This window comes from Somniosus microcephalus, chromosome 2 (assembly GCF_052327205.1).
Source record: "Somniosus microcephalus isolate GS21.2 chromosome 2, FLI_Smic_1.0, whole genome shotgun sequence".
Lineage (NCBI taxonomy): Eukaryota > Metazoa > Chordata > Chondrichthyes > Squaliformes > Somniosidae > Somniosus > Somniosus microcephalus.
The window spans coordinates 365,095,605-365,120,503 of record NC_140988.1 but is presented as its reverse complement, the minus strand read 5'-3'; the positions used below and the strand labels follow the sequence as shown (position 1 = coordinate 365,120,503).

General features: G+C 45.2%; 1 protein-coding gene across 2 annotated transcripts in view; it reads right to left on the bottom strand.

Annotated features, from left to right (window-relative positions):
• slc4a11 (solute carrier family 4 member 11) overlaps positions 1-24,899 on the bottom strand; it is a 165,959-nt gene that overhangs the window by 13,547 nt on the left and 127,513 nt on the right. For both annotated transcript variants that reach the window (XM_085975597.1, XM_085975598.1), the window contains 8 exons: positions 23,444-23,569; positions 16,321-16,434; positions 13,282-13,414; positions 10,060-10,133; positions 7,048-7,240; positions 4,320-4,426; positions 2,288-2,456; positions 1,541-1,714 (listed from right to left, as the gene is read on the bottom strand). In XM_085975597.1, the coding sequence (XP_085831723.1) occupies positions 1,541-1,714; positions 2,288-2,456; positions 4,320-4,426; positions 7,048-7,240; positions 10,060-10,133; positions 13,282-13,414; positions 16,321-16,434; positions 23,444-23,569 (1,090 nt within the window). The remainder of the gene's footprint in view (positions 1-1,540; positions 1,715-2,287; positions 2,457-4,319; positions 4,427-7,047; positions 7,241-10,059; positions 10,134-13,281; positions 13,415-16,320; positions 16,435-23,443; positions 23,570-24,899) is intronic.

The following is a 24,899-nucleotide window of genomic DNA, read 5'->3' as shown; positions in this document are numbered from 1 at the left end:
TACCAGCAATGCATTTTTAGCATTTTCTATTCACGTTATCAGGAATTTTGCTTTATAACCCTCCTGTGACGTTTTACTATGTTAAAGGCGCTATATAAATGCAAGTTGTTGTTGTGGGCGTCACTGGCAAGGCTGTCATTTATTGCCCATCCGTAGTTGCCCTGGAGAAGGTAGTGGTGGGCCTCCTTCTTGAACCGCTGCAGTCCGTGTGGTGAAGGTGCTCCCACAGTGCCGTTAGGGAGGGAGTTCCAGGATTTTGACCCAGCGATGATGAAGGATCGGCGATATATTTCCAAGTCAGGATGGTGTGTGACTTGGAGGGGAACTTGGAGGTTTTGGTGTTCTAATGCACCTGCTGCCCTTGTCCTTCTCGGTGGTAGAGGTCGCGGGTTTGGGAGGTGCTGCTGAAGAAGCCTTGGCGAGTTGCTGCAGTGCATCTTGTAGATGGTACACACTGCAGCCACGGTATGTCCATGGTGGTAGGAGTGAATGTTTAAAGTGGTGGATGGGGTGCTTTTTTTTTTTTCCATTAAGGCTAAAGGGATCAAGGGATATGGGGAGAAGGCAGGGACAGGGTACTGAATTTGGATGATCAGCCATGATCTCATTGAATGGCGGAGCAGGCTCGAGGGGCCGAATGGCCTACTCCTGCTCCTATCTTCTATGTTTCTATGTGCCAATCAAGTGGATTACTTTGTCCAAATAGCAGTGAGCTTCTTGATTGCTGATGCAGCTGCACTCATCCAGGCCATACAGACCAGAAAGATCCCAGGTTCAAGCTCTGGTCTTTGCCGAGTTAGCTGATCTCTGACATGGTGAGGATAGAGACACTGGAATTTGCCTCAGTACCTCTGGGTTGGTAAGGGAGTACAAAAGATAGCCAGGACTCCCACCTCGGATTGTCACCTAGTAAAAGCACCTACGTGGACATAAGGGAAGACGGCGACCAGGGTTGGTTGCGATGTCCCCCATGGGCCATTAGCCCGATGACAGTCCACGAAGTTCACACATCAAGTCGTCCAGTTTTGGAATTTACACCAACATGGGTCAACATGCTAAGAGGAAGCAGCCAATTTACGCACAGCAAGCTCCCACAGATAGCAATGTGATAATGACCAGATAATCTGTTTTAGTGATGCTGACAGAGATAAATATTGGCCAGGACAATGGGGAGAATTCCTCTACTCCTCTTCACGATAGTACTGTGGGATCTTTTACGCCCATCTGAGAGGGCAGACGGTTTAATGGCGCCTATCTAAAAGACAGTACCTTGGGCAGTGCAGCACTCCTTCAGTGCTGCACTGGGACCGTCGGCCTAGATTTTCTGCTGAAGTCTAGGGATAAAAACAAAGCTGCAACTTATACGGCAGATGGTCCAAGTGTTTGTGCTCAAGCGCATCCCTGCCGGTAAATCCAACTTTATGGTTTAAACATTTACTGCTTTGTCTGGATTTAATTTATTTACAAAAACTGGCTCAGAAAACATAACCTGGTCACAAAATAAATAAAAAAGGTGGTCTAGAAGCCACCGTTAACTTACGTTTCGCACAGGTGACCGTTCTCCACCCTCTGCTCTACGCAGGCCAGTGCTCGGACATGCAAGGGAGAATGGGGGAATGCAGAGTGCACCCATGGCAACCCAAAGATAGACAGCGCTATGTTGATTATGCCCACAAGGAAGATGTCCCAGTGATAACCTGTGCCTTTCACTAATCTGCAAAGATAAAATTTGAGAAAAAAAAAGTTAGCAGGTGGGGACTTTTAACTCCTCAGATCAAAAGACAAGATACCGCTGAGGAAGGTCATTCTCTAATCGCTCTCCTCATAACTAAATGCACATCCCCCTGGTATCACCTTTATAAAACTCTTCTGTACCCTCGCCATGGCCTGGACATCTTTCCTAAAGTAGGGTGTTCTAAAACTAGGCAGACAGAGTGTTCAAACTGCAGCCTAACCAAAAGATTTGTACAGCAGATTGAGGGCAACATTTTAAACTGCAACTGGGGAAAATGAGTTAGGAAAGGTGACAGAAGGAACAGGCAAGAGGCGAGTTTCAAGAAGGTATTTGAAAGCAGGGAAAAGATGAATCGAAGTGCAGGGGTTTAGGGAGAGAGCGAGTTTCAGAGCACAGACCCCACTGATTGAAGGCCCCCCACCACTGATGGGGGAGCCAAGGGAATGAGTAGAAGGCCGGAGTCAGAAGAGTGAAGGAGCAGGAACTGGGGAGCAAGGCTAGAGTGCATGACACCACCTTAAGTAGGAGAGGTCATTACTTTTGACACCTTACCTGTTCTGAGGGGAATTTGTCAATGACATCACAATGTTCTGTTCCAAATAGAAGAGCATTGAGAGAAGGAAGCCCAAACCCATCGCACCAAACACTGCTCCAACAGAGAGGAGGTGAAATGGGGCCAGATTGAATAAGCCTTTATTGGGATTGTAACTAAATGTGGCAACTAGGAGAGAGAAATAAAACCAAAGTTAGGTATGGAACATGCCCAGCATTCAAACACTTCAATGAATAATAAACTCTCTGATGTGGAAATATAAAAAACAAATTATTGCCTTGTGTTTATTTCCAATATTTAAACACCTGATCACATTTCAAAAACAAGCTTTTACTTAAAATGAGAGAATGCGCATTTAAATTCCTTTAAAAAGCTATTCAAGGCACTTAATGAAGCCAAAAGCCTATTCTTGTGCACTCCAACCCTGCTGGGCCCTCCTTCCTGTTAGGTGCAATCATAAGCCAGTCACATGTTCTGTGTTAGAAAAACAGAAAGCTCCCAAAAGGCTGGAAGAGATCATAGTTTGCTCCGCTGTCCTAGCAGTTTTATTCTGTAATGGGTTTCTCCTCAAGTTGCAACTTGCATTTATATAGCACTTTATACTTTGTAAAACGTCCCAAGGCACTTCACAGGGGCATCAACAAGTAAAATTTTGACACCGAGCCACTCAGGAGATATTAGGACAGGTGATCAAAAGCTTGGTCAAAGACCTCAAACTAGTGGAATTCTTCACCAACCTCAATTTTCCCTACCTCCTACAATCTTATTGAAGACATCATAGAAGATACATAGAACATAGGAGTAGGAGTAGGCCATTCGGCCCCTCGAGCCTGCTCTGCCATTCAATGAGATCATGGCTGATCATCCAAATTCAGTACCCTGTCCCCGCTTTCTCCCCATATCCAGTGATCCCTTTAGCCTTAAGAAATATATCCAACTCCTTCTTGAGTATATTTAATGAATTGGCCTCCACTGACTTCTGTGGTCGAGAATTCCACAGGTTCACCACTCTCTGGGTGAAGTAATTCCTCCTCATCTCTGTCCTAAATGGCTTACCCCTTATCCTTAGGCTGTGACCCCTGGTTCTGGACTCCCCGGCCATCGGGAACATCCTTCCTGCATCCAGTCTGTCTAGTCCTGTTAGAATTTTAAGTTTCAATGAGATCCCCTCTCATTCTTCTAAACTCCAGCGAGTATAAGCCCAATCGACCCAATCTCCCCTCATACGTCATTCCTGCCATCCCAGGTATCAGTCTGGTGAATCTTCGCTGCACTCCCTCCATGGCAAGAACATCCTTCCTCAGATAAGGTGACCAAAACTACACACAATACTCAAGGTGCGGTCTCACCAAGGCCCTGTACAATTGCAGCAAGACATCCTTGTTCCTGTACTCAAACCCTCTCGCTACGAAGGCCAACATACCATTTGCCTTCTTAACCGCCTGCTGCACCTGCATGCTTACATCAACATTCATGCCTCAGCAATGATGCCTCACTAGTAACTACTGCTGATAAATGGAATACAATTCTACGGCAAGTTTATTTTAGTCCGGAGTGTGAGAGAATTAGGAACAGGAGTGGGCCATATGGCCCCTCAAGCCTGCTCCAAGTTCATGGCTGATCTTCGACCTCAACTCCACTTTCCCGCCCGATCTCCATAATCGCTCGATTCCCCCAGAGACCAAAAATTTATCGATCGCAGCCTTGAATATATTCAACGACTCAGCATCCACAGCCCTTTGGGGTAGAGAATTCCAAAGATTCACAACCCTCTGAATGAAGAATATCCTCCTCATCTCAGTCTTAAGTAGACGACCCCTTATCCTGGGACTGTGCCCCCTAGTTCTACACTCTCCAGCCAGGGGAAACAGCCTCTCGGCATCTACCCTGTCAACCCCCCCAGAAAGCAGGCCAAAGCAGTGGGAACCGGGGAATGATCCAATTGAAAGGCAGTGAAATGGAGCCAAGCTGAATAATCCCAGAACAAAGCTAAAACAATACAGGCTTCATGAGGTAAAAGAATGAACGTACCCTTTATATCTCTAAATAGGTACGATCCCACAAATGAAAACACCACCACAGATATTGGCAAGGCACAATCAGACAGGGTTTCACGGACCCTGACATGCAGAAAAGGGCTGTAAAGAAAATAAAATTTTAAAAAGTACACCCGCGTAAAAAAAAAAGGACTTTTAAACAAAAAAAGTAAAGCAATAATGAACCTTTACTGGGCCAGTCAAATCATTAGACAATGACATTAAAACTGGCAGAGTCCATTATTATTGTTCAATAATACATAAAATATTTAATGTCTCATCTCTCAAGGCTAGTTGCCTCACAGCTCTACCAATCATATAGATTTTTCAGAAAATGACATTTAGGGATACAGTATAGGAGTGATGCGAGACATGACATAACATGGTTAGGATTTGGAGTGCGCTGTCTGATAGGGTGGTGGATTACAGATTCAATAGCAGCCTGCAAAAAGGGACTCGGAAAATACTTGAAAGGAGAAAAAAATTGCAGGGATATGGGGGAAGAGCGGGGGGGGGGGGGGAAAAAGAGCAGGGCTAACTGGATTGCTCTTCTAAAGAGCCGGCGCAGACTCGATGGGCCGAATGGCCTCCTGTGCTGTACCGTTCTACGACATGTGCTAAGTGCTCGGGAGGAACAGGTGACTTTGGACCCATGATTCCGAAAGCTCTCCACCACTGGGGGTTTTCCTCGCCTCACATCTGGGTCTGTCGTAGACTAAATTGAGAGAGATTGGTCGCTCTGATTAAATCAACAACTCCATTACCGTTGTAGCATGCGACTACCAGGATGGTTGGAGGTGAACTAGACGGACCGTAGAAAATTGCTAGATGAAAAAAATATTTGAATTGACAACATTACAATCAAGTTTAGTGTCTAGACATCTACAGACAAATGAAAACACACTGTTCACTCAGTCGTAATCAGAGACTAGTTTTCACTTGATTTGTGTTTCTCATTTTAACCACACCTCTCCTCCTCAGCATCACAGATGGTCACTTCCACCAACTTTCAGCTGGGTAGGCAGTGGTGCCAAATGAAGGGAAAGCCAATTAGGCACAGGAGTCAGGAGGTGACTGAATGGGCAAGAAATTAGGTCGTGGCTCCAAAAATAATCATGGTAAGCACGGACTGAAGTGAGAGACAGTCGGTAGAATCATGGTATCAAACCCAATGCTGATAATCATAGAATCTCTCAGAACAGAAGGAGGAGGCCATTCGGCCCATCTTGCCTGTGCTGGCTCGATAGAGCTATCCAATTACTTTCCCCATTGCCCTCTAATGCTTTCCCCTTCAATTATTTAGCTAATTCTCTTAAGTTACTTTGAATCTGCTTCCACCATCCTTTCAGGTGGTGCATTCCAGATCATAACAACTCCCTGCGTAAAGAACTATTTCCTCATGTCGCCTCCGGTTCTTTTGCAAATCACCTTAAAATCGGTGTCCTCTGGTTACTGGCCCTTCTGCCACTGGAAACAGTTTCTCCTGATTTACTCTGTCAAAACCAGTCATGATTTTGAACACCTCGATCAAATCTCCTCTTAACCTTCTCTGCTCTAAATGAGAACAACCACAGCTTCTCCCGTCTCTCCACGTAACTGAAGTTCCTCATCCCTGGTACCATTCTAGTAAATCTCTCCTGCACCCTCTCCAAGGCCTTGACATCCTTCCTAAAGTGTGCTGCCCAGAACTGACCACAATACTCTAGCCGAGGCCTAACCAGTGCTTTTTTAAGCATAACTTCCTTGCTTTTGTACTCTATTCGTCTATCGATAAAGCCAAGGCACCCACATGCTTTTGTTGACGGCCTTCTCAACGTGTCCTGCCACCTTCAAAGATTTGTGCACCTACACCCCCAGGTGTCTCTGCTCATGGATCCTGGTGATGCCCTGGATGTTATCACTAAACGCCTTGCAGTGCCACTTGACTCTGCCTAGGCCCAAGTCCTTCACCTCCGCCAGACATCATGAAACATAGACGATAGGAGCTGGAGTAGGCCATTCAGCCCCTCGAGCCTGCTCCGCCATTTAATGCGATCATGGCTGATCATCCAAATTCAGTACCCTGTCCCTGCTTTCTCCCCATACCCCTTGATCCCTTTAGCCTTGAGAAATATATCCAACTCCTTCTTGAATATATTTAATGCATTGCCCTCTACTGCCTTCTGTGGTAGAGAATTCCACAGGTTCACAACTCTCGGTGAAGAAATTCCTCCTCATTTCTGTCCTAAATGGCCTACCCCTTATCCTTAGACTGTGACCCCTGGTTCTGGACTCCCCGGCCATCGGGAACATCCTTCCTGCATCTAGTCTGTCCAGTCCTGTCAGAATTTTATAAGTTTCAATGAGATCCCCTCTCATTCTTCTAAACTCCAGCGAGTACAAACCCAAATCAACCCAATCTCTCCTCATACGTCATTCCTGCCATCCCAGGTATATCTTCGCTGAACTCCTTCCATGATTCATTGCTGCAAACTCAACCTGAATAATCTGCCTGCAGCAAACAAGTATTTGTTTTTTTAATATAAATGAAATGCAAATGAACATTTTTTTTTTTTTTTTTTTTTAAAAACCACGCTACAATTTAACCATGGCGATGGGCAATACTAGGATGGGTCAATCTACCTGGCCAGGGGAGGAGCCTAGCTGGGTTGAGGGTGCACAAGCTGACCGACATCACCTTGGGAGACCATCTATCTGGGATTAGCGAGCGTTATGGAATTTACCTTTTCTTGAACTGAAACAAGGTGTACCCCAGCCACAAGGTGCCGAGCATCAGCAGCAGACTGAGGACAGCAGTGTCTCGCCCACAGGGGTGGGCCTCAGGGTCCGTAGTATTGATCGAAGAGTTGGCGGTAAAAGAGCCAAAATCCAGATGGTCTGTCAGTATTTTAGGACAGGAGTAATAATCCTGAAAAACTAAGATAAAAAAGTGGTGGTGAAGAATCAATATTGTAAGCTTTTCTTCCAAGAACAAACCCCACCCCCCAATTATAAAAAAGGGATTTCAATGTATTATTTTACATTGAAGGGCCGAGGCCTACAGTGGAGAAGTGTAGATGGAAGGTAACAGCGAGGCAGATAAGTTAGATATATTTCTTAAGGCTAAAGGGATCAAGGGATATGGGGAGAAGGCAGGGACAGGGTACTGAGTTTGGATGATCAGCCATGATCTCATTAAATGGCAGAACAGGCTCGAGGGGCCGAATGGCCTACTCTTGCTCCTATCTTCTATGTTAGCAGTTCCTTTTGATGTGTTGAGAAAGGAGATGACTGTGTGGCCAATCTGGATTTCAACGGAGCGAGGGTTCAAGCAAAAGGAAATGAGATGGTGTAGGTTAGCGTATTGGAACTTGGTAGGAAACTTCAGATGAGCAGTGATCATAATAAGATGGGCAAGAAAAAAAAAGTCACAAGAGAGAGCAGAGGTTCGAGAAGACGCGTCTTTCAGACAGACAATGAGCTGTTCCTTGCTTCCTGCGCAGGAGGCATTAGGAAAGTCTCTTTAGATGTGGGAATAATCAAGTCTCGAGCGAACTTGGGGTTTAGATTTAGGAATTGCCATGGAGGGAAAAAAGGAAGCCTGAAAGAGGAAGCTCTGCTTCAGAGAGGCAACAGTGAGGCCACGGGTGTGAAATGGATGATGGGGCTAAAGGTAGAGCCAAAAGATAAGAAGTGGTAGATGTTGGATACTCAGCAGTGACCATCAAGATGAACCACCTCAGAATACAGAGAGCGAGTTCCAGAGGCTTGCACACAAGCTAGTTTAAGATCTTCCCATGTAGTACACTTCTCAAATCATAAAGCACAACGATAAACCAAAGAACGTTAATTAGGACCCAGCATTAGTAAGTCATCAACCTTTGAGGGTTTAGTGAAGCATCTGACTACAAAGCCCCTTGGTATAGCTTTCATCTTTTCCATTAAGTCTAGATGGAATAGAATCTTCCATTGGCAGCATGGTCCCACACTAGAGTCTCAAGCACAGAATCTCAGCGGTCACTCCCAGTGCAGTATTGAGGGAGCGCTGCACTATCGGGGGTACCGTCTTTCAGATGAGACGTTAAACCGAGGCCCCGTCTACCCTCTCAGGTAGGTGTAAAAGATCCGATGGCACAATTTCGAAGAGGAGCAGGGGGAGTCCTCCTCGGTGTCCGGGCCAATATTGACCCCTCAACCAACATCACAAAGAACAGATGATCTGGTCATTATCACATCGGTGTTTGTGGGAGCTTACAGCAACTACACTTCAAGAGTACTTCATCATTGCTATAAAGCACTTTGGGATGTCCTGGGGTCATGAAAGGCACAATATAAAAACAAATTCTCTCTCTCTTTATTGGTGCCAAGTTCCAGATCAAATGTGGCATCAGGTGGAGATGCTAACTAGAGGTCAAGTTGTTTACCAGAGGGAAGAGGCAGGTGAAGAGGGGGAGCGAGAACAAGCACTTTTGAAACAGAAAAAGACCATTAAGCCCCATAAGTACATCCTTTCCTACCTACCTGCCCTGCCCACAATACCCCTCAATCCCTTCACAGTCCAGAAATATTTCAGTACCTTTTTAAACCCATTTGTACTGTATGCTTCCAACAACCTTTCCTGCTAAATTATACCACAAGCTCATGAAACATGGGGTGATAAAATTCTTTCCAACCCTCAACTTTCCAAATTTTTAAAACTTGTTTTTGAATCCCTTATGGAAAAATAAATAGTTTGTCTGGATTAACTTCGTCAGTCCCCTTCGCAATCTTCATAACTTCAATTAGGTCACCTTAAAAAGTCTTCTCCGAACATACAAAAAGGACCATCAGGCCCAAATCCCTCACTGTTCAGGCGCAATAGTGTCATGTACAACACTGACCCCTTAAGCTTGCAATCTCCCAGGGGAAGCAATCACAAAAGAAAATCTGTGGCCACATCAGGAAAAGCTTTGAGAAATTCCCTTCCAACTCCCTAGGTCAAGCAAGCTCGCACCATAAGAGCGCTAGAGAGTGGAAATAAGCCTAATTTCCTTAATCCTTCCTCATTATAGAATCATAGAAGCTTACAGCTCAGAAAGAGGCCATTGGGCCCATCGTGCCTGTGCCGGCTCTTTGAAAGAGCTGTCCGATTAGTTCCACTCACCCCCCTGCTCTTTCCCCATAGCCCTGTAATTTTCTCCTTTTCAAGTATTTATCCAATTCCATTTTGAAAGTTACTATTGAATCTGCTTCCACCACCTGAAACCATCATTGTTTTTCCTGTCTGTATCATCTCAAAAATAACCAGAACAAACCAAAGAAGCACCAGATCCCCAAGAGCCACCTTTGCATGGCCCAATAGCTGGTTACACACCACAACAGACTTAAGGTGTTTGGCAAGGGAACCATGAGGAAACACTTTTTTTTTATATAAACGCAGTGAGTTGTGGTGATCTGGAACGCGCTGCCTGAAAGGGCGGTGGAAGCAGATTCAACAGTAACTTTCAAAGAGGGAATTGGATAAATACCTGAAAAGGGAAAAACCAATTAGAGCAGGGGGGAGAAGTGTGATTAATTGGATCGCTCGACCAAAGAGCTGGCACAGGCACGATGGGCTGAATGGCCTCCTTTTGTGCTGTATCATTCTAGGGTTCTCTGGTAGAGAAACAGGATGGTTGGCCCTCTTGGGTGGGGTGAAAGATGAAAAGGTGGCAGGTGGAAAAGGGAGGCGAAGAGGAAAAAAAAATACACTATCTTCATCATCTTTACAGACTTACTTTTGGCCAGTCCTTTACAAGCATCCACCACAAAAGCAATGGATATGAAGACCGCGAGGATCTCATCAGTTGATCTGTAAAAGGCAGGGGAGTAGAACACTATTATTTGAAAGATTTAAAACACGCACGGGCACACACACACACACGCTAGTAATGCACAGCCAGTTTGTGTAAGATTGAGAGAGAAAGATAAAAGGTCGATTAAAAACTTGCATTTATTTAGCTCAAACATAACAAATGTCCTTTGGTGTTGCATGTAAGAGAGAGAGAGAGAGAGAGAGGGTTGGGAGGGTGGTTGTAGGAGAATTAACTGAAAGTAGAGGCAAACCTTGCAGACAACACAAAACTTGGAAATGTAGTAAATTGTGAGGTGGATCGTAGCAGACTTCAGGACAGACAGTGGTGAAATTGGCAGATTAATTGTGAAGGCAGAGAAATGTGAAGTGATTCATTTTAGGAGGAGGAATGAGGAAAGGAAATATAAACTAAAATGGTACAATTTTAAAGGGGGTGTAGGAACAGACAGGTGGCAGGACAAGTTGAGAATGCTGTTAAAAAAGGCATACGGGATCTTTGGCTTTATAACTAGCGGCACAAAGAACAAAAGCCCAGAAACGATGCTAAACCTTTATAAAAAATTGGTTAGGCCCCAGTTGGAGTATGGTGGTCAAGTCTGGGCACCACATGAGGTCAAGGCCTTGGAGAGGGTGCAGCAAAGATTTACCAGGGAGGAGGTACTTCAGTTATGTAGAGAGACTAGAGAAGCTGGAATTGTTCTCCTTAGAGCAGAGAATGTTAAGAGGAGATTTAATAGAGGTGTTCAAAATTATGAAGGCTTTTGATTAAGAGTAAATAAAGGAGAAACAGTTTCTGCTGGTGGCTGGGTCGGTAACCAGAGGACACAGATTTAAGATAATTGGCAAAGAACCAGAAGGGAGATGTGGAGAATTAAAAACTATATAAAACGCAGCAAGTTGTGATGATCTGGAATGCACTGCCTGAAAGGGTGGTGGAAGCAAATGCAATAGTAACTTTCTAAAGGGAACTAAATATAAGAAACATTTGCAGAGCAATGAGGAAAGAGCAGGGGTGTGGGATTTATTGGATAGCTCTGTCAAAGAGCTGGCACAGCCCCGATGGGCTGAATGGACTTCTTCTGTGCTGTAAGATTCTATGAGAACAGCCCTTATTGAAAAGAATTAGGTCATAAACAATACAAGAACATAAGAAATAAGAGCAGGAGTCAGCCCTTTGAGCCTGCTCCGCCATTCAATAAGATCATGGCTGATCTTCTACCTCAGCTCCACTTTCCTCCCCCCACCCCCAGATCTCTCAATTCCCTTAGGATCCAAAAATCTATCGATCTCTTTGAATATACTCAACGACTGAGCCTCCACAGCTCTCTGGGGTCAAGAATGCCAAAGATTCACCACCTTCTGAGTGAGGAAATTTCACCTCATCTCAGTCCCAAATGGCCGACCTCTTATTCTGAGACGGTGACCCCTGGTTCTAGACTCACCAGCCAGGGGAATCATCCTCCCCAGCATGTACCCTGTCAAGCTCCTTAAGAATTTTATATGTTTCAATGAGATCCCCTCTCATTCTTCTAAACTCTCTCTGATCTGATACGACACTTATTTTGACAACGAAATGTTACAGTCAGACAAACAGAATCATTGCTAAAAGGGGCAGCAGATTTCCTACTGACATTGTGGCACAAAAATCCTTCATCAGTCTAAACAACCTTGAGCTACCCTTGAGAGTCAAAGGGAGAATTGCTTTTAATAAGAAAAAACCACATTGAGACTTAAGGTAAAAAGGTGCAATGAAGAGTGACCAGATTGTTCATCATCTCTGTTCTATTGTCACAGCGAAAGCAGAACCATCAACACTGGTTGAAACCCCCCTGGTCATGAGATTTTCAGTCACAGGTCAGGTTAATATCTGATATGTTGCCTCTGAGCAATAGAGATGATTGTAAGCATTAGTCGCGCGTCACCACTCAAATCAAGTTTTTTTTTCCCCTTTGTTCATTCTCAGGATGCGGGCGTCGCTAGCAAAGCCGGCATTTACTGTCCATCTCTAGTTGTCCTCGAGAAGGTGCTGATGGACCTTTGTATCAAACCGCTACACTGCAGTGATTCAAGGCAACCATGTGGCTTGCTAGACCACTTCAGAGAGCAGTTAAGAGTCAACCACATTAGCGTAGGACTAGAGTCACATACAAGCCCAGACCAGGTAAGGACGGCAGGTTTCAGCTAGGAAGAGAGACTGGGCAGGTTGGGGTTGTTTTCCTTAAGAGCAGAGAAGGCCGAGGGGGGAACCTGATTGAGGTGTACAAAATTATGAGGGTAGATACAAAAGGAACTTTTCCCCTTAGTAGAGGGATCAATAACCAAGGGGCATAGTTTCAAGTTGAGGGGCAGGAGGTTTAGAGGGGATTTGAGGAAAAAAAATTTCACCTAGAGGGTGGTTAGAATCTGGAACTCACTGCCTGAAAGGACAGTAGAGGCAGGAACCCTCAACATTCAAGAAGCATTTAGATGAGCACTTGAAACGCCATAGCATACAAGGCTACGGACCAAGTGCTGGAAAATGGGATTAGAATAGACAGGGCTTGATGGCCGGCGCAGACACGATGGGCCGAAGGGCCTCTTTCTGTGCTGTATAACTCTATGACTATGTTTGTTTCCATAAAAAAAGGACCTTAGGCGAACCAGTTGGGTTTTTAACGACAATCAGTAACAGTAACCATGAAGCTGTCTAATACCAGCTTGTGAGGTTAGGTCAGGCTCAGACTTCATTGCAATGTATAGCCCACTGACACTCACTACCTAGGCGCCACAAAGAATAGCTACAAGAGTTTCTGGAAACACCACCACCTCCAAGTTTTGCACCTTCTTGGACATACATTGTTGTTCCTTCAATGTCACTGGGTCAATATCCTGGAATTCCCTACCCAACTCCATTGTATGAGTGCCATAAGGACTGCAGTGGTTCAAGGAGAAAGCCCACCACCATCTGCTCTGGTCAACTATGCAGGGGCAATAAATTACCAGCATTGCCCACAGCTGGAGTACAAAGGTGAAGCCCTGGCGAGGTTCCTGGGATCTGTAGAACAATATCCCAGTATTAACCGTCATCTTCAGAGGGGAAAAAAGATTAACCAAGGTGTACACAATGAAGTTAAGAATTGACAGCAACTGGTCTATTGCAGCTTACCTTTTGAAAAACTTCTTCAATAAACTTAAATTAAAGACACCATAGACGATACAAAAGAAACAATTCCACAAGCCAACACAGGCGTAGAAAGCAAAGAAATTCAGATTGTAGTCATCGCAGACGCCCTGGATTACTGAAAAGGGAAAAGGATATTGGTCACAAATGAAACAGAAGGCAGTGTCGAGAAAGGAACAGATGGGGGTTGAAAAAGTTCTCTTCCTGCCAATCTCTAACGCCAATTATAAAAATACAAACCACAAGAACTATAAAACATTAAACAAGGCAATTCAATAGAGAAAGTGCCTTTGCAGTGCACATCTTTGTTCATTTTAGGAACCAGTCATAAAATTTCAAAGCCTCAATTGTGAACTCCTGGGGCCAACAAGTGTCTTCTCTGCCAGAAGTGGAAGTGTGTTGGGTTGGGTGTTGAATGCACTGAAATAAAGCATTGTTGGTCTATTCGGAAGAAGCAAAGTTTGACTTTGTATTACTTTTTTTTTTGTTAAAATGCAATATTTTCAAAAGTATTAGTTGACTTTCCTGCAAGTATTTATTGAAAGTGAAAGTAAATTATTTAATTTCAGATACAAAAGAAAAATCCATTAGACATACAATATACAGGAATATGTTTCCTTTGTAGAACACAGGAAATGAAGTCATTTCAGTAGTTAATTGTGGTTTTGTTTTAAAAAGGGCCCTCTGCTCTCTATATCCTATCCCACACCAAGTCTTGCTTACCCATCACCCTTTGTCCTCACCGACCCATGTTGGCTCCGTCCTCCAATATCTCAAATATAAAATTCTTCACCTTGACTTTAAATTTTCCCATGGTCACACCCCTCCTGATCTATGTAATCTCCTCTTCTCCCGATGACCCTCCTCACATCTCAAACTATCCATTCCTTTAAGAACATAAGTAGTAGGAGCAGGAGTAGGCCATACGGCCCCTCGGGCCTGCTCCGCCATTCAATAGGATCATGGCTGATCCAAATCTAGACTCACGTCCACTTCCCTGCCCTCTCCCCGTAACCCCCAATTCCCTTATCTGCTAGGAAACTGTCTATCTCCATTTTAAATTTATTTAATGTTGCAGCTTCCGCAGCTCTCTGGGGTAGCAAATTCCATAGATTTACTACAGAGTGAAGAAGTTTCTCCTCATCTCAGTTTTGAACGGGCAGCCCCTTATTCTTAGATTATGCCCCCTAGTTCTAGCCTCACCCATCAGTGGAAACATCCTCACCGCATCCACCCGATCAAGCCCCCTCACAATCTTATGTTTCGATAAGATCGCCTCTCATTCTTCTGAACTCCAATGAGTAGAGTCCCAACCTACTCAACCTTTCCTCATACATCAACCCCCTCATCTCCGGAATCAACCGAGTGAACCTTCTCTGAACTGCCTCGAGAGCAAGTATAATCTTTTCTCTCTGGCCTCTTGTGCCTTGCCCTTCTCTTGCAATAAGTTGGTGGTTGTGCCTTCTGCCACCTAGATCTCTCTCTGGAATCTCCTCCCTAAACATCCTTGTCTCTTCATCTCCTTCTAAGGCACTGCTTAAAAGCCACCTCTTCCACCAAGCTTTTGGTCACTCCTCTTAATCCCTACTTAGGCTCAATCCATTTCCCTCACATCTGTGAAATGCCGTGGGCCATTCTTTTACATTAAAGACACTATTTAATAGCAAGTTCATTTGTCAAAACCTAGGTTACTAGTCTCTAAATGAGGGACTGATTAGTTGGACCATATATACACACACATATATCTATCTCTATAAATATTTTTTTTTTTTTTTTTTTTTTTTTTATAAATAAAAACAGGGGCAGGAAGAGAGTCAATAAATATCTAGGTTGAAGTTGAGGGATAAGTATGGATAGCGATGACCAAATGCTCTACAGAACATGATTTTTTCCCATGTTTCTGACACCAAGGAATTGGCATCTACGAAAAGCTTATTCAGGATTGAAGAGTGATAAAATCTGCTGTTTTGTTCAATCACCTTTCCTGCAGGAGATTAAATGGGCAGGGCAGAGCCCAAGTGATTAAGTGGATGGTACAGGAGGAGATGGATTGAAGGGACAAATTACCCCATTGATCTATGACCTAAAGACAGGTACTATTATCCAAAATATATTTATGGAACTCGTGTGAAGCAGGCACACTCCATGCAGGGGTACACATGGACATGGACTCTGTGGTCTTGTGGACTTTTTGGACTAAGGTTACTTGGGCAATCCCCCAAGAACTGAGGTGAAGAAACACAGGTCTTACTTTAGTCTCATCCATACACTAGTGCTACTTTGGACATCAGTTAAAGGGACCATATTTGTGCCAAAGTCTTTTCCTCTCCCCTCCCCAACCCCCACCACCTTCCCACTGGGTACTGAATTAAGTTAGCCCAGCCAAAATAATCCACCTTAAATACAGCCATTATTCTAATAAATAAAGAGGATGTTCCTAGGTAAATAAGGAGGAATATCCAGGGCTGCAGCCATCAAGTGCCGTGAGATTGGCACAACTGGATCTTTCTGAAGTAGCCATTCACACGCAACGGCATTCTAACAAGCTGTAGCACACTGCAGTACAACACATCTTTGCAACTCCAATTCTCCACACAGCATATTACCAGCCTTGCGTAGAATTTACAGCACAGCACATTCAGCCCAACTGGTCTACGCCGGTGTTTATGCTCCACACGAGCCTCCTCCCACCCTACTTCATCAAACCCCATCACCATAACTCTCTATTCCTTTCTCCCTTATCTAGTCTCCCCTTAAAAGGCATCCAAGATTAAAAGACATCTATCTGTGCAGTAGAATCCATCTGGTCAGGCACTTCTCCAGATCTTCGCCCACACCCCCTAGCAGCCTAGGAGGAATATAAGCCAAACGCTGGGAGCAGGCTGCCTCAAATCCTTCCACAGTGGTCAACATGGACAAGGTCTCGTTTAAAAAAAAGACATAACAATTAAAAACATTAAAGGTTAAAGTTGTACTAGATTGGGGGGGGGGGGGGGGGGGGGTGGGGGGAACGACACAACATACCGTGGATGTACAAGGCCAGGGGTGCCGTTGTTAAAACGATACCCATTGGCTGTCCCGCCAAGACGGCATAGGCCACTCCTCCAATGCACTGGGCAAGAATGGTTTTCTGTACATCTGCAAAACAACCACCACCGAGGTTAGAGCAGCATTTGTAAATCGAGATTGAAGATATCCTTCAAAGTCAGCTGGCTTTCTATTTACACACAAGAGTTTGTACTTGTGCCTTACATAAAAGAAGAGGACAGTGGAGAATTACATTTTTTTCGCTTTCAAGCTATAACCTCAACCCACAGAATTGTCAAGTTAACCAGTTTGACACACCCCCCAACCGCCCCCGCGACAACTTAAAATGCCTCACGTTTCTGTTCAATTATTCTGTAGGATATGGGTGGCATCCATGCTAGGAAACATAGAAAATTACGGCACAGAAGGAGGCCATTCAGCCCATTGTGTCTGTCCCGGCCGAAAGAGAGCTCTCCAACCTAATCCCACTTTCCAGCTCTTGGTCCGGAGCCCTGCAGGTTACGGCGCTTCCAAGTGCCTATCCAAGTACTTCTTAAATGCGGTGAGGGTTTCTGCCTCTACCACCCTTTCAGGCAGTGAGTTCCAGACCCCCACCACCCTCTGGGTGAAAAAGAATTCAACTCCCCTCTAATCCTTCTACCAATTACTTTAAATCTATGGCCCCTGGTTACTGACCCCTCTGCTCGGGGAAATAGGTCCTTCGTGTCCACTCTCAGGGCCCCGCCATAATTTTATAAACCTCAATTAAATCTCCCCTCAGCCTCCTCTGTTCCAAAGAAAACAACCCCTTTCCTCATAACTAAATTCCACATATATACAGCCTTTACAGAATCAAGGTAAGTCCATTATATTAATAAAAATATTAAATTAATAAAAAGGTGGGCACACAGTGTGAAGTGAAGTGAAGTGGAAACCGGAGATGCCAAATGGAAGAGAACGAGAGACATTGGAAGAAAAATGGAAAACTGAGAACATGCAAAACTCTACGGAATTGGAGGAATTGAAGACAGCGAGTCAGAGTAGCATCCAAGGGTCTTTGGCATTGAAAATGACAGCGGTAAAGTACCACCAAAGCAATTAACTACCTCTTCCTTACTAAGCATGAAACACAGAAATCCCCTCACTCTGCATGAACTGTGGACCCTTTCCCTGCTGAGAGAACGGGCTGGATTTTCATTGAGGAGGCGGGACTACAACTTTCGGGGTTGTAGTCCCGCCTCCATCGAGATGCGGCCAATCCACGCGATTTTGACTTGATTGACCTTGTTGAGCTCACCCAGCGGGCTTAGCAGGCCAATTAAGGGCCACCCGGCAACAGGTGACGTCACAGATTGACATTTCATCTGTCAAGACCTTTTGACAGATGAAATATCAGCGTTTCACAGCTGTTTGAAGCTGTCAAACACTGAATCTGTACTCCAGGTTAATTCCTTCCTCTCAGGATGATTTAGAGATCTCCCCGGAACAGAAAGCTGAATGCTGCAATTTTTGGCAGATCGCGGCCATTCTGCTTTCTGTGCCGGTGAGATGAGGGACTCCCGAGACTTGAAGGAAGGAAGGCTGTAAAGGTAAGTTAAACTTCTTTAAACACTTTAAACACACCAAACACACTTACTTCTGCACTCATGCACCCATCACTCACCTGAACACCGGACATCTCGACCCCTACAAGCCCTTCAGCCCGACGGCCCACCTCGCTAACTTGGTGTAGTTTGGAGCCGTCGGGAATCCCACACTTCAAGAATGAAAATAGGGATTAGGCTAAAAACTGCCTGTTAACAGGCAGTTAATTAGCACTAATCCCCTTCCCGGCTCGGGGAGGCAGGTCCCAGTGTAGGTCGGGTACCCGCCTCCTTTGAAACTGGCATGGAGGCGGGTTGGGGGCAGGATGGGTTCATGCCCCCCGATTTCAGGATTTTAACCCCCCCCACACGCCTCCAATCCCACCTCCATGGCCCAATGAAAATCCTGCCCAATATTTTGTAACCCAACCCTGCCTAGTGTTTGCTAGCCTTGCACCTCAACCCCACTTCTGTACCATTCCCTCTGACATTTTCCTACTCCTCTCCTATTCCCTCCTCCCCTTTCCCAGAATCCCATTACCCCTGCAGCCGCCAATGCAGCACGGCCCCAATATTACACTTGGTTTTGGATTCATAATTAACGTCTGACTATAGGCAGCATCACAGGCAGTTTACTCACTTGCCTAGTCAGACAGGGATTGGAGTAGGGAGCTTCCATTTCACCCCTCCCACCACAGTAGTCCCCAGCCAACCAACAACAGCAGCTAATGTATACACCAGTACTATTACAGCTCCTTGCTTGGAAAGACCTCCCGAACACTTAGTTTTCAGCGAGGGCCTGGAAGGAATGATGAAAAAGACGTACAACAGATAGAAATGGGTCAGATCACCCTTCTCAACACTCTCCACTCGAATACAATCTGGCCGCACTTCCTGACGCATTACAGCCCCCAGCACCAATATCAACAAATGACAACTAAATACTGAACCAAAAACAAAAACACAGAACTCTTCCTCACCACCACTATAGTGTTGCATTGCAGGAAATGGCCCAATTTTGTTCTACTTGTAGATCATCAGCCGCTTTCATTTATTGCGTTCTAAATATCCAATTTAAGAATTTTAACTTGCCCGGCTCTTAAGGCCACAATGTCTAACTGGAACGGAGCACAAATCTGAACTTCTATCTGCTGCCACTTCAGGAGCTCATTTAGAGGCTTGAAAATATATCAGCCGTTCCTTGTGCCGAGTCAAAATCCTGGAAATCCCTCCCTAACAGCGCTGTGGGAGCACCTTCACCACACAGGCTGCAGCGGCTCAAGGCGGTGGCTCACCACCACCTTCTCAAGGGGCAACTAGGGATGGGCAATAAATTCCGGATGTGCCAGCGACACCCACATCCAGAGAATTAACGGCCTGCAATTTGCGGTTGGCAGAGAAGCAAAGGCGTTCGTCGCCGGCTCCGAAGAAAGTGGCCCAGAGAGATTGCTGTGGCGAAAAGTTTGCCATATTTGACGTTCAATTGATTTCAGCGCTCTGCAATGGGAATTCCTAGTGCGATGCTGCTGTGGCGTCAACAAGCGGTCTACGAAGCCAATCAGATTGCAGAACTCAGACAGGAAACGAGAAGCTGCTTTTATCCGGACTTTTTTTGTAAAGTTAGAGAGCGAAATAAAGATTGGGACTCTCACACAGGGATAAGGTAAAAGCTGAAATATCATGAACACGCTTGAAGTTTTTTTTAAATTGTAATTATCATAATTAACAAATATAAAAATTAGATCTTCAGGGCCAGAATGTTTGTTTACCAAATCAATAGAGGCTGTTAAAACCCCAGTCACACCTATTCCAACAAGGCTCAACATTTAATGGGGTATTTAGTAGCGATATTATCGCGGAAAACCCCAAGTTTATCAGTTCCACGGATTTCCGATTGCATGGATTTCCGACTCCGGGTTAGGGCTCCACAGCGCAGCCAGTGTCGGAGCAGTGAATGACTGACTGCAACCTCAGGATTTCTGCGTTAATATGCGCACACGTTATATCCTGAATTTGCAGACAGTTTCAAAGGGGTAATAACAGCGAGTGCTGTATGTTCGCTGTTGTTACCCACCGCAAATTCCAGGCCAAAAAGTGTGTGTTTTTTTTTTTATATCTCTGCTGCTCGTGGAAGTTTGGCTTGAAAAAGAAAAACTGAAGCAGCAGTTCCACCTTCTCTTCTGTGACGGAACACAGAGGGGGAATGATTCGTCGGCCTTCCAGTGCGCCACATTAGTAGCCATTTGTAAATGCCCATCTCCCTGCCCCTTGTGGTTTGGTGGCATCTGCCGTTCTTAGAACCATAGAAGATAGGAGCAGGAGTAGGCCATTTGGCCCCTCGAGCCTGTTCCGCCATTTAATGAGATCATGGCTGGTCATCCAAATTCAGTACCCTGTTCCTGCTTTCTCCCCATATCCCTTTAGCCTTAAAATATATATCTAACTCCTTCTTGAATATATTTAATAAGTTGGCCTCCACTGCCTTCAGTGGTAGAGAATTCCACAGGTTCACCACTCTCTAGGTGAAGAAATTCCACCGCATCTATGTCCTAAATGGCTTACCCCTTATCCTTAGACTGTGACCCCTGGTTCTAGTCTCCCCCGCCATCGGGAACATCCTTCCTGCATCTAATCTGTCTAGTCCTGTTAGAATTTTATAAGTTTCAATAAGATCCCCTCTCATTCTTCTAAACTCTAGCGAATACAAGCCTAATAAACCCAATCTCTCCTCATAAGTCATTCCTGCCATCCCAGGCATCAGTCTGGTGAATCTTCGCTGCACTCCCTCCATGGCAAGAACATCCTTCCTCAGATAAGGCGACCAAAACTGCACACAATGCTCAAGGTGTGGTCTCACCAAGGCCCTGTGCAACTGTAGCAAGACATCCTTGCTCCTGTACTCGAATCCTCTCGCTATGAAGGCCAACATACCATTCGCCTCCTTAACCGCCTGCTGCACCTGCATGCTTACCTTCAGTGACTGGTGCACAAGGACACCCAGGTCTCGTTGCACTTCCCCCAATCTATTGCCGTTCAGATAATAATCTGTCTTCCTGTTTTTGCCACCAAAGTGGATAACCTCGCATTTATCCACATTATACTGCATCTGCCCAATGACCCAACCTGTCCAAATCGTACTGGTGCTCTCGTGAAGTGACCTTACTCCATCAAATCGTGGAGCACCAAAGAAACCCCCAAAGGGAATTCCCATCCCTCAACACCTTTGCTGTCCACAAGGGAAACTGCAGCTGCAAGCAAGATGGCTGCCGAGCTTAAAGTGATAAATAAGAGACAGGCAATGCCAAATGTCAGGCATGTGAAGGACCAATGAAACGACGTCATAAAAGTCAAAAATAAATCCAGCTTTGCAATCAAATACTGAAAGTTCCAAAACACACTTAAGTTAACTGGTAAAGGCTGACCAAAGACCAGGTCAGCCAGCCATACACCAGTTTTATTTAAATGGAGGGGACGGGGTTTGCAAAACGGGTAAAATCTGGCCCAATTTTGAGTTGAAATGAGGCTCACGTCAATCACCGGCGCAGCATGCGTCTTCATTGAGAAATGCAGCACGCAATGAATTGAAAGCACCAACATATAGGGCAGGATTTTCATTGGGATGTGGAGTCGGGATTGGAGGCGTGCAGGGGGTTAAAATCCCGAAATCAGGGGTCCCGACCCCATCACGCACCCAAACCCGCCTCCATGCCAGTTTCAAAGGAGGCGGGTACCCGCCCCGCACTGGGACCCGCCTATCCGAGGCGGGAAGGGATTAGTGCCTATTAACTGCCTGTGAACAGGTAGTTTTTAGCCTAATCCCTATTTTTAAAGGTTAAAGTGTGGGATTCCCGACGGCTCCAAACCACGCCAAGTTAGAGGAGGCGGGCCGTCGGGTTGAAGGCCTAGGAGGGGTCGAGATGTCGGTGTTCAGGTGAGTGATGTGTGCATGAGTGCAAAGGTAAGTGTGTTTGGTGTGTCTAAAGTGATTAAATAAGTTTTACATACCTTTTCTGCCTTCCATCCTTTAGGTCTTGGGAGTCCCTTATCTCACCGGCACAGAAAGCAGAATGGCTGCAAACTGTCAAAAAGTGACAGCTGCAGCTTTCTGTGCAGGAGAGATTTCTAACCGAGTCTGTGGAGAAGGACTCAGGTTAGAAGACTATCAGTGTTTGACAGCTTCAAACAGCTGTGAAACGCTGATATTTCATCTGTCAAAACCTCTTGACAGATGACATTTCAGTCTGTGATGTCACCTGTTGCTGGGTGGCCCTTAATTGGCCTGCTGAGCCTGCTCAACAAAGTCAATCAAGTTATAATTGCGTGGATTGGCCGCATCTCAATGGAGGCGGGACTACAACCCCGAAAGTTGTAGTCCCGCCTCCCACCCGACTCCTGAATGAAAATCTTGCCCAGAGTCCGATTCTACGTCCTGTGCAAGTGTTGCAAAATTTATCCCACTGCACCGCCTACTGCTCCTCGAACTTCATCATTCCCAGGAGTTTAACGCTCTGGAACTCCCCTAATCATCAACTGCCTCGTTCAACCTGTGGGCTTGGCATCAAACCTCTCTAACCTCACAAGACAGTGAACATTCACTTTGGTAGGAAGAGTAGAAAAACAGAATATTTTCTAAATGGTGAGAAACGATTAAATGTGTGTGTTCAGGGAGATTTAGGTGTCCTCGTACAGGAAACACAAAGCTAGCATGTAGGTACAGCAGGCAATTAGGAAAGCAAATGGTATGCTAGCCTTTATTGCAAGGGGCCTGGAGTACAAGAGTGAGGAAGTCTTACTACAGCTGTACAGGGCCTTGGTGAGACCACACCTGGAGTACTGTGCAGAGTTTTGGTCTTCTTATCCAAGGAAGGATATACTTGCCTTAGAGGTGGTGCAACAAAGGTTCACTAGATTGATTCCCGAGAGGAGAGGGTTGTCCCATGAGGAGATCAAATAGAATGGGTCTATACTCTCTGGATTTGAGAGAGAGAGAATGAGAAGTGATTCTCATTGAAACATAGAAGATTCTGAGGGGGATGGAAAGGGTAGATGCTGAGAGGTTGTTTCCCCTAGCAGAAGAGTCCAGAACGAGGGGGCATAGTGTCACGATAAGGGGTCGGCCATTTAAGACCGAGATGAGGAAGAATTTCTTCACTCAGAGGGAGGTGAATCTTTGGAATTCTCTGCCCCAGAGGGCTGTGGAGGCTCAGTCGTTGAGTATATTCAAGGCAGCGATCAATAGATTTTTGCACTCATGGGGAATCGAGGGATATGGGGATTGGGCGGGAAAGGAGTCGAGGTCGAAGATCAGCCATGCTCTTATTTGAATGGCGGAGCAGGCTCGAGGGGCCAGTATGGCCGACTCCTGCTCCTAGTTCTTATGTTATGTATTCTTGCATATTCCTTTCAACCTTGGTGCAGCTCTTCACTGGTGGGACATTGCATTTTGACTTCAGTTTCTCACCAACGATAAAACTCCAATTAGGCAGCAAGGGAGGTCGAGAGCACCTATTGATCAAAACCAGCTTTGGAGATCTTACCTATCGATCCTCTGGTGTTCTCATCATTCAAAGAACCAAAAGCTATCGTTGGCAGCAGGCAGATGCAGTACAGAAACAAGATGGTGGTGATGTACTTCCGGATGGATTTATTGCGACCAATTATACCTGCAGCAAAAGCAAAGTGCAAAGGTCAAGACAGGCATTTCCACACAAGTCAATATCATCACTTTCAAAACCAGACTCAAAAAACCTTAAGACCAGATCTATAGCCTTGATCCAGCACCATCACTAAAATAATGCTGGCGTCGCACAAACTGAATTATATTAGATTTCCAGCATTCGATCAGCATCTGAAAGGGAAAACGATGGGTTAAGGTTTCAGGGGTGACGTGACAAAACCACAGAGAAAGGAACTTCACCCTCTGCATCATGTTGCAGTGAATTGCTAGAACGAATGCTTTTTAAGTTGTGTGGCTCTGCGTACAAGAGGGTGGAGGGAGTAGAACAACTGGCATTTATATAGCGCCTTATAACAGTGAAAAAAATCCCAAGGCACTTCTCAGGAGCGCAATCGGACAAAAACTTGGCACCGAGCCACATCAGGAGACCGTAGGGCAGGTGACCAAAAGCTTGGTCAAGAGGTAGGTTTTAAGGAGCATCTTAAAAGGAGAGAGAGGAGTCTGAAACTGACTGGACAGATTAGGTATTATAATCACAAAGTGAACGGTGAAATGTCCCAGGGAGGGAGTGGAGGCAGATAACATTAGTAATGTTAATATAGTGAGTTAGGCAAGTGGAATTAGAAATTGAGGGAATTAGGAAAGAACAAACAAAAACAAACAAAACAAACTTGGATTTATACAGCACCTTTAGACACCCCACAGTACTTCACTTTAAGTTTAGTCATGGTTTCATCAGCAAATGAGGCAGCTAATTTGTAAACAGCAAGATATATGGTCACGATAGCAAAATACTGCAGATGCTGGAAATCCGAAATAACAGAAAATGCTGGAAAAACTCAGCAGGCCAGGCAACATCCGTGGAGACAAATTAGAGTCAACGTTTCCGGTCAAAACCCTTTATCAAGACTAAAGAGGCACAGGGAATGAAATAGATTAAGAGGCCAGGCTGGGAGAGAACAAAAGAGGAGACATTGAGAGGTATTCAAAATGAGACTTGATAGGGCTAGTGGAGACAAAAGACAGCTCTGGATTAGGTGTGAAATGTGCTGGCAGAATGGGAGACAGCTGCCATGTGGGAGAGGGAGAGAAACCAAAACAAAGGTGTGGATAAAAAATATAAATAAAAATGTAATGGGGCCGAGGTTATGATCTGAAATTGTTGAACTCGATGTTGAGTCCGGAAGGCTGTAAAGTGCCTAATCGGAAGATGAGGTGCTGATCCTCGAGTTTACGTTGAGCTTCCGTGGAACAATGCAAGAGGCCAAGGACGGTGAGGTCCGAGTGGGAATGGGGCAGTGAATTAAAATGACAGG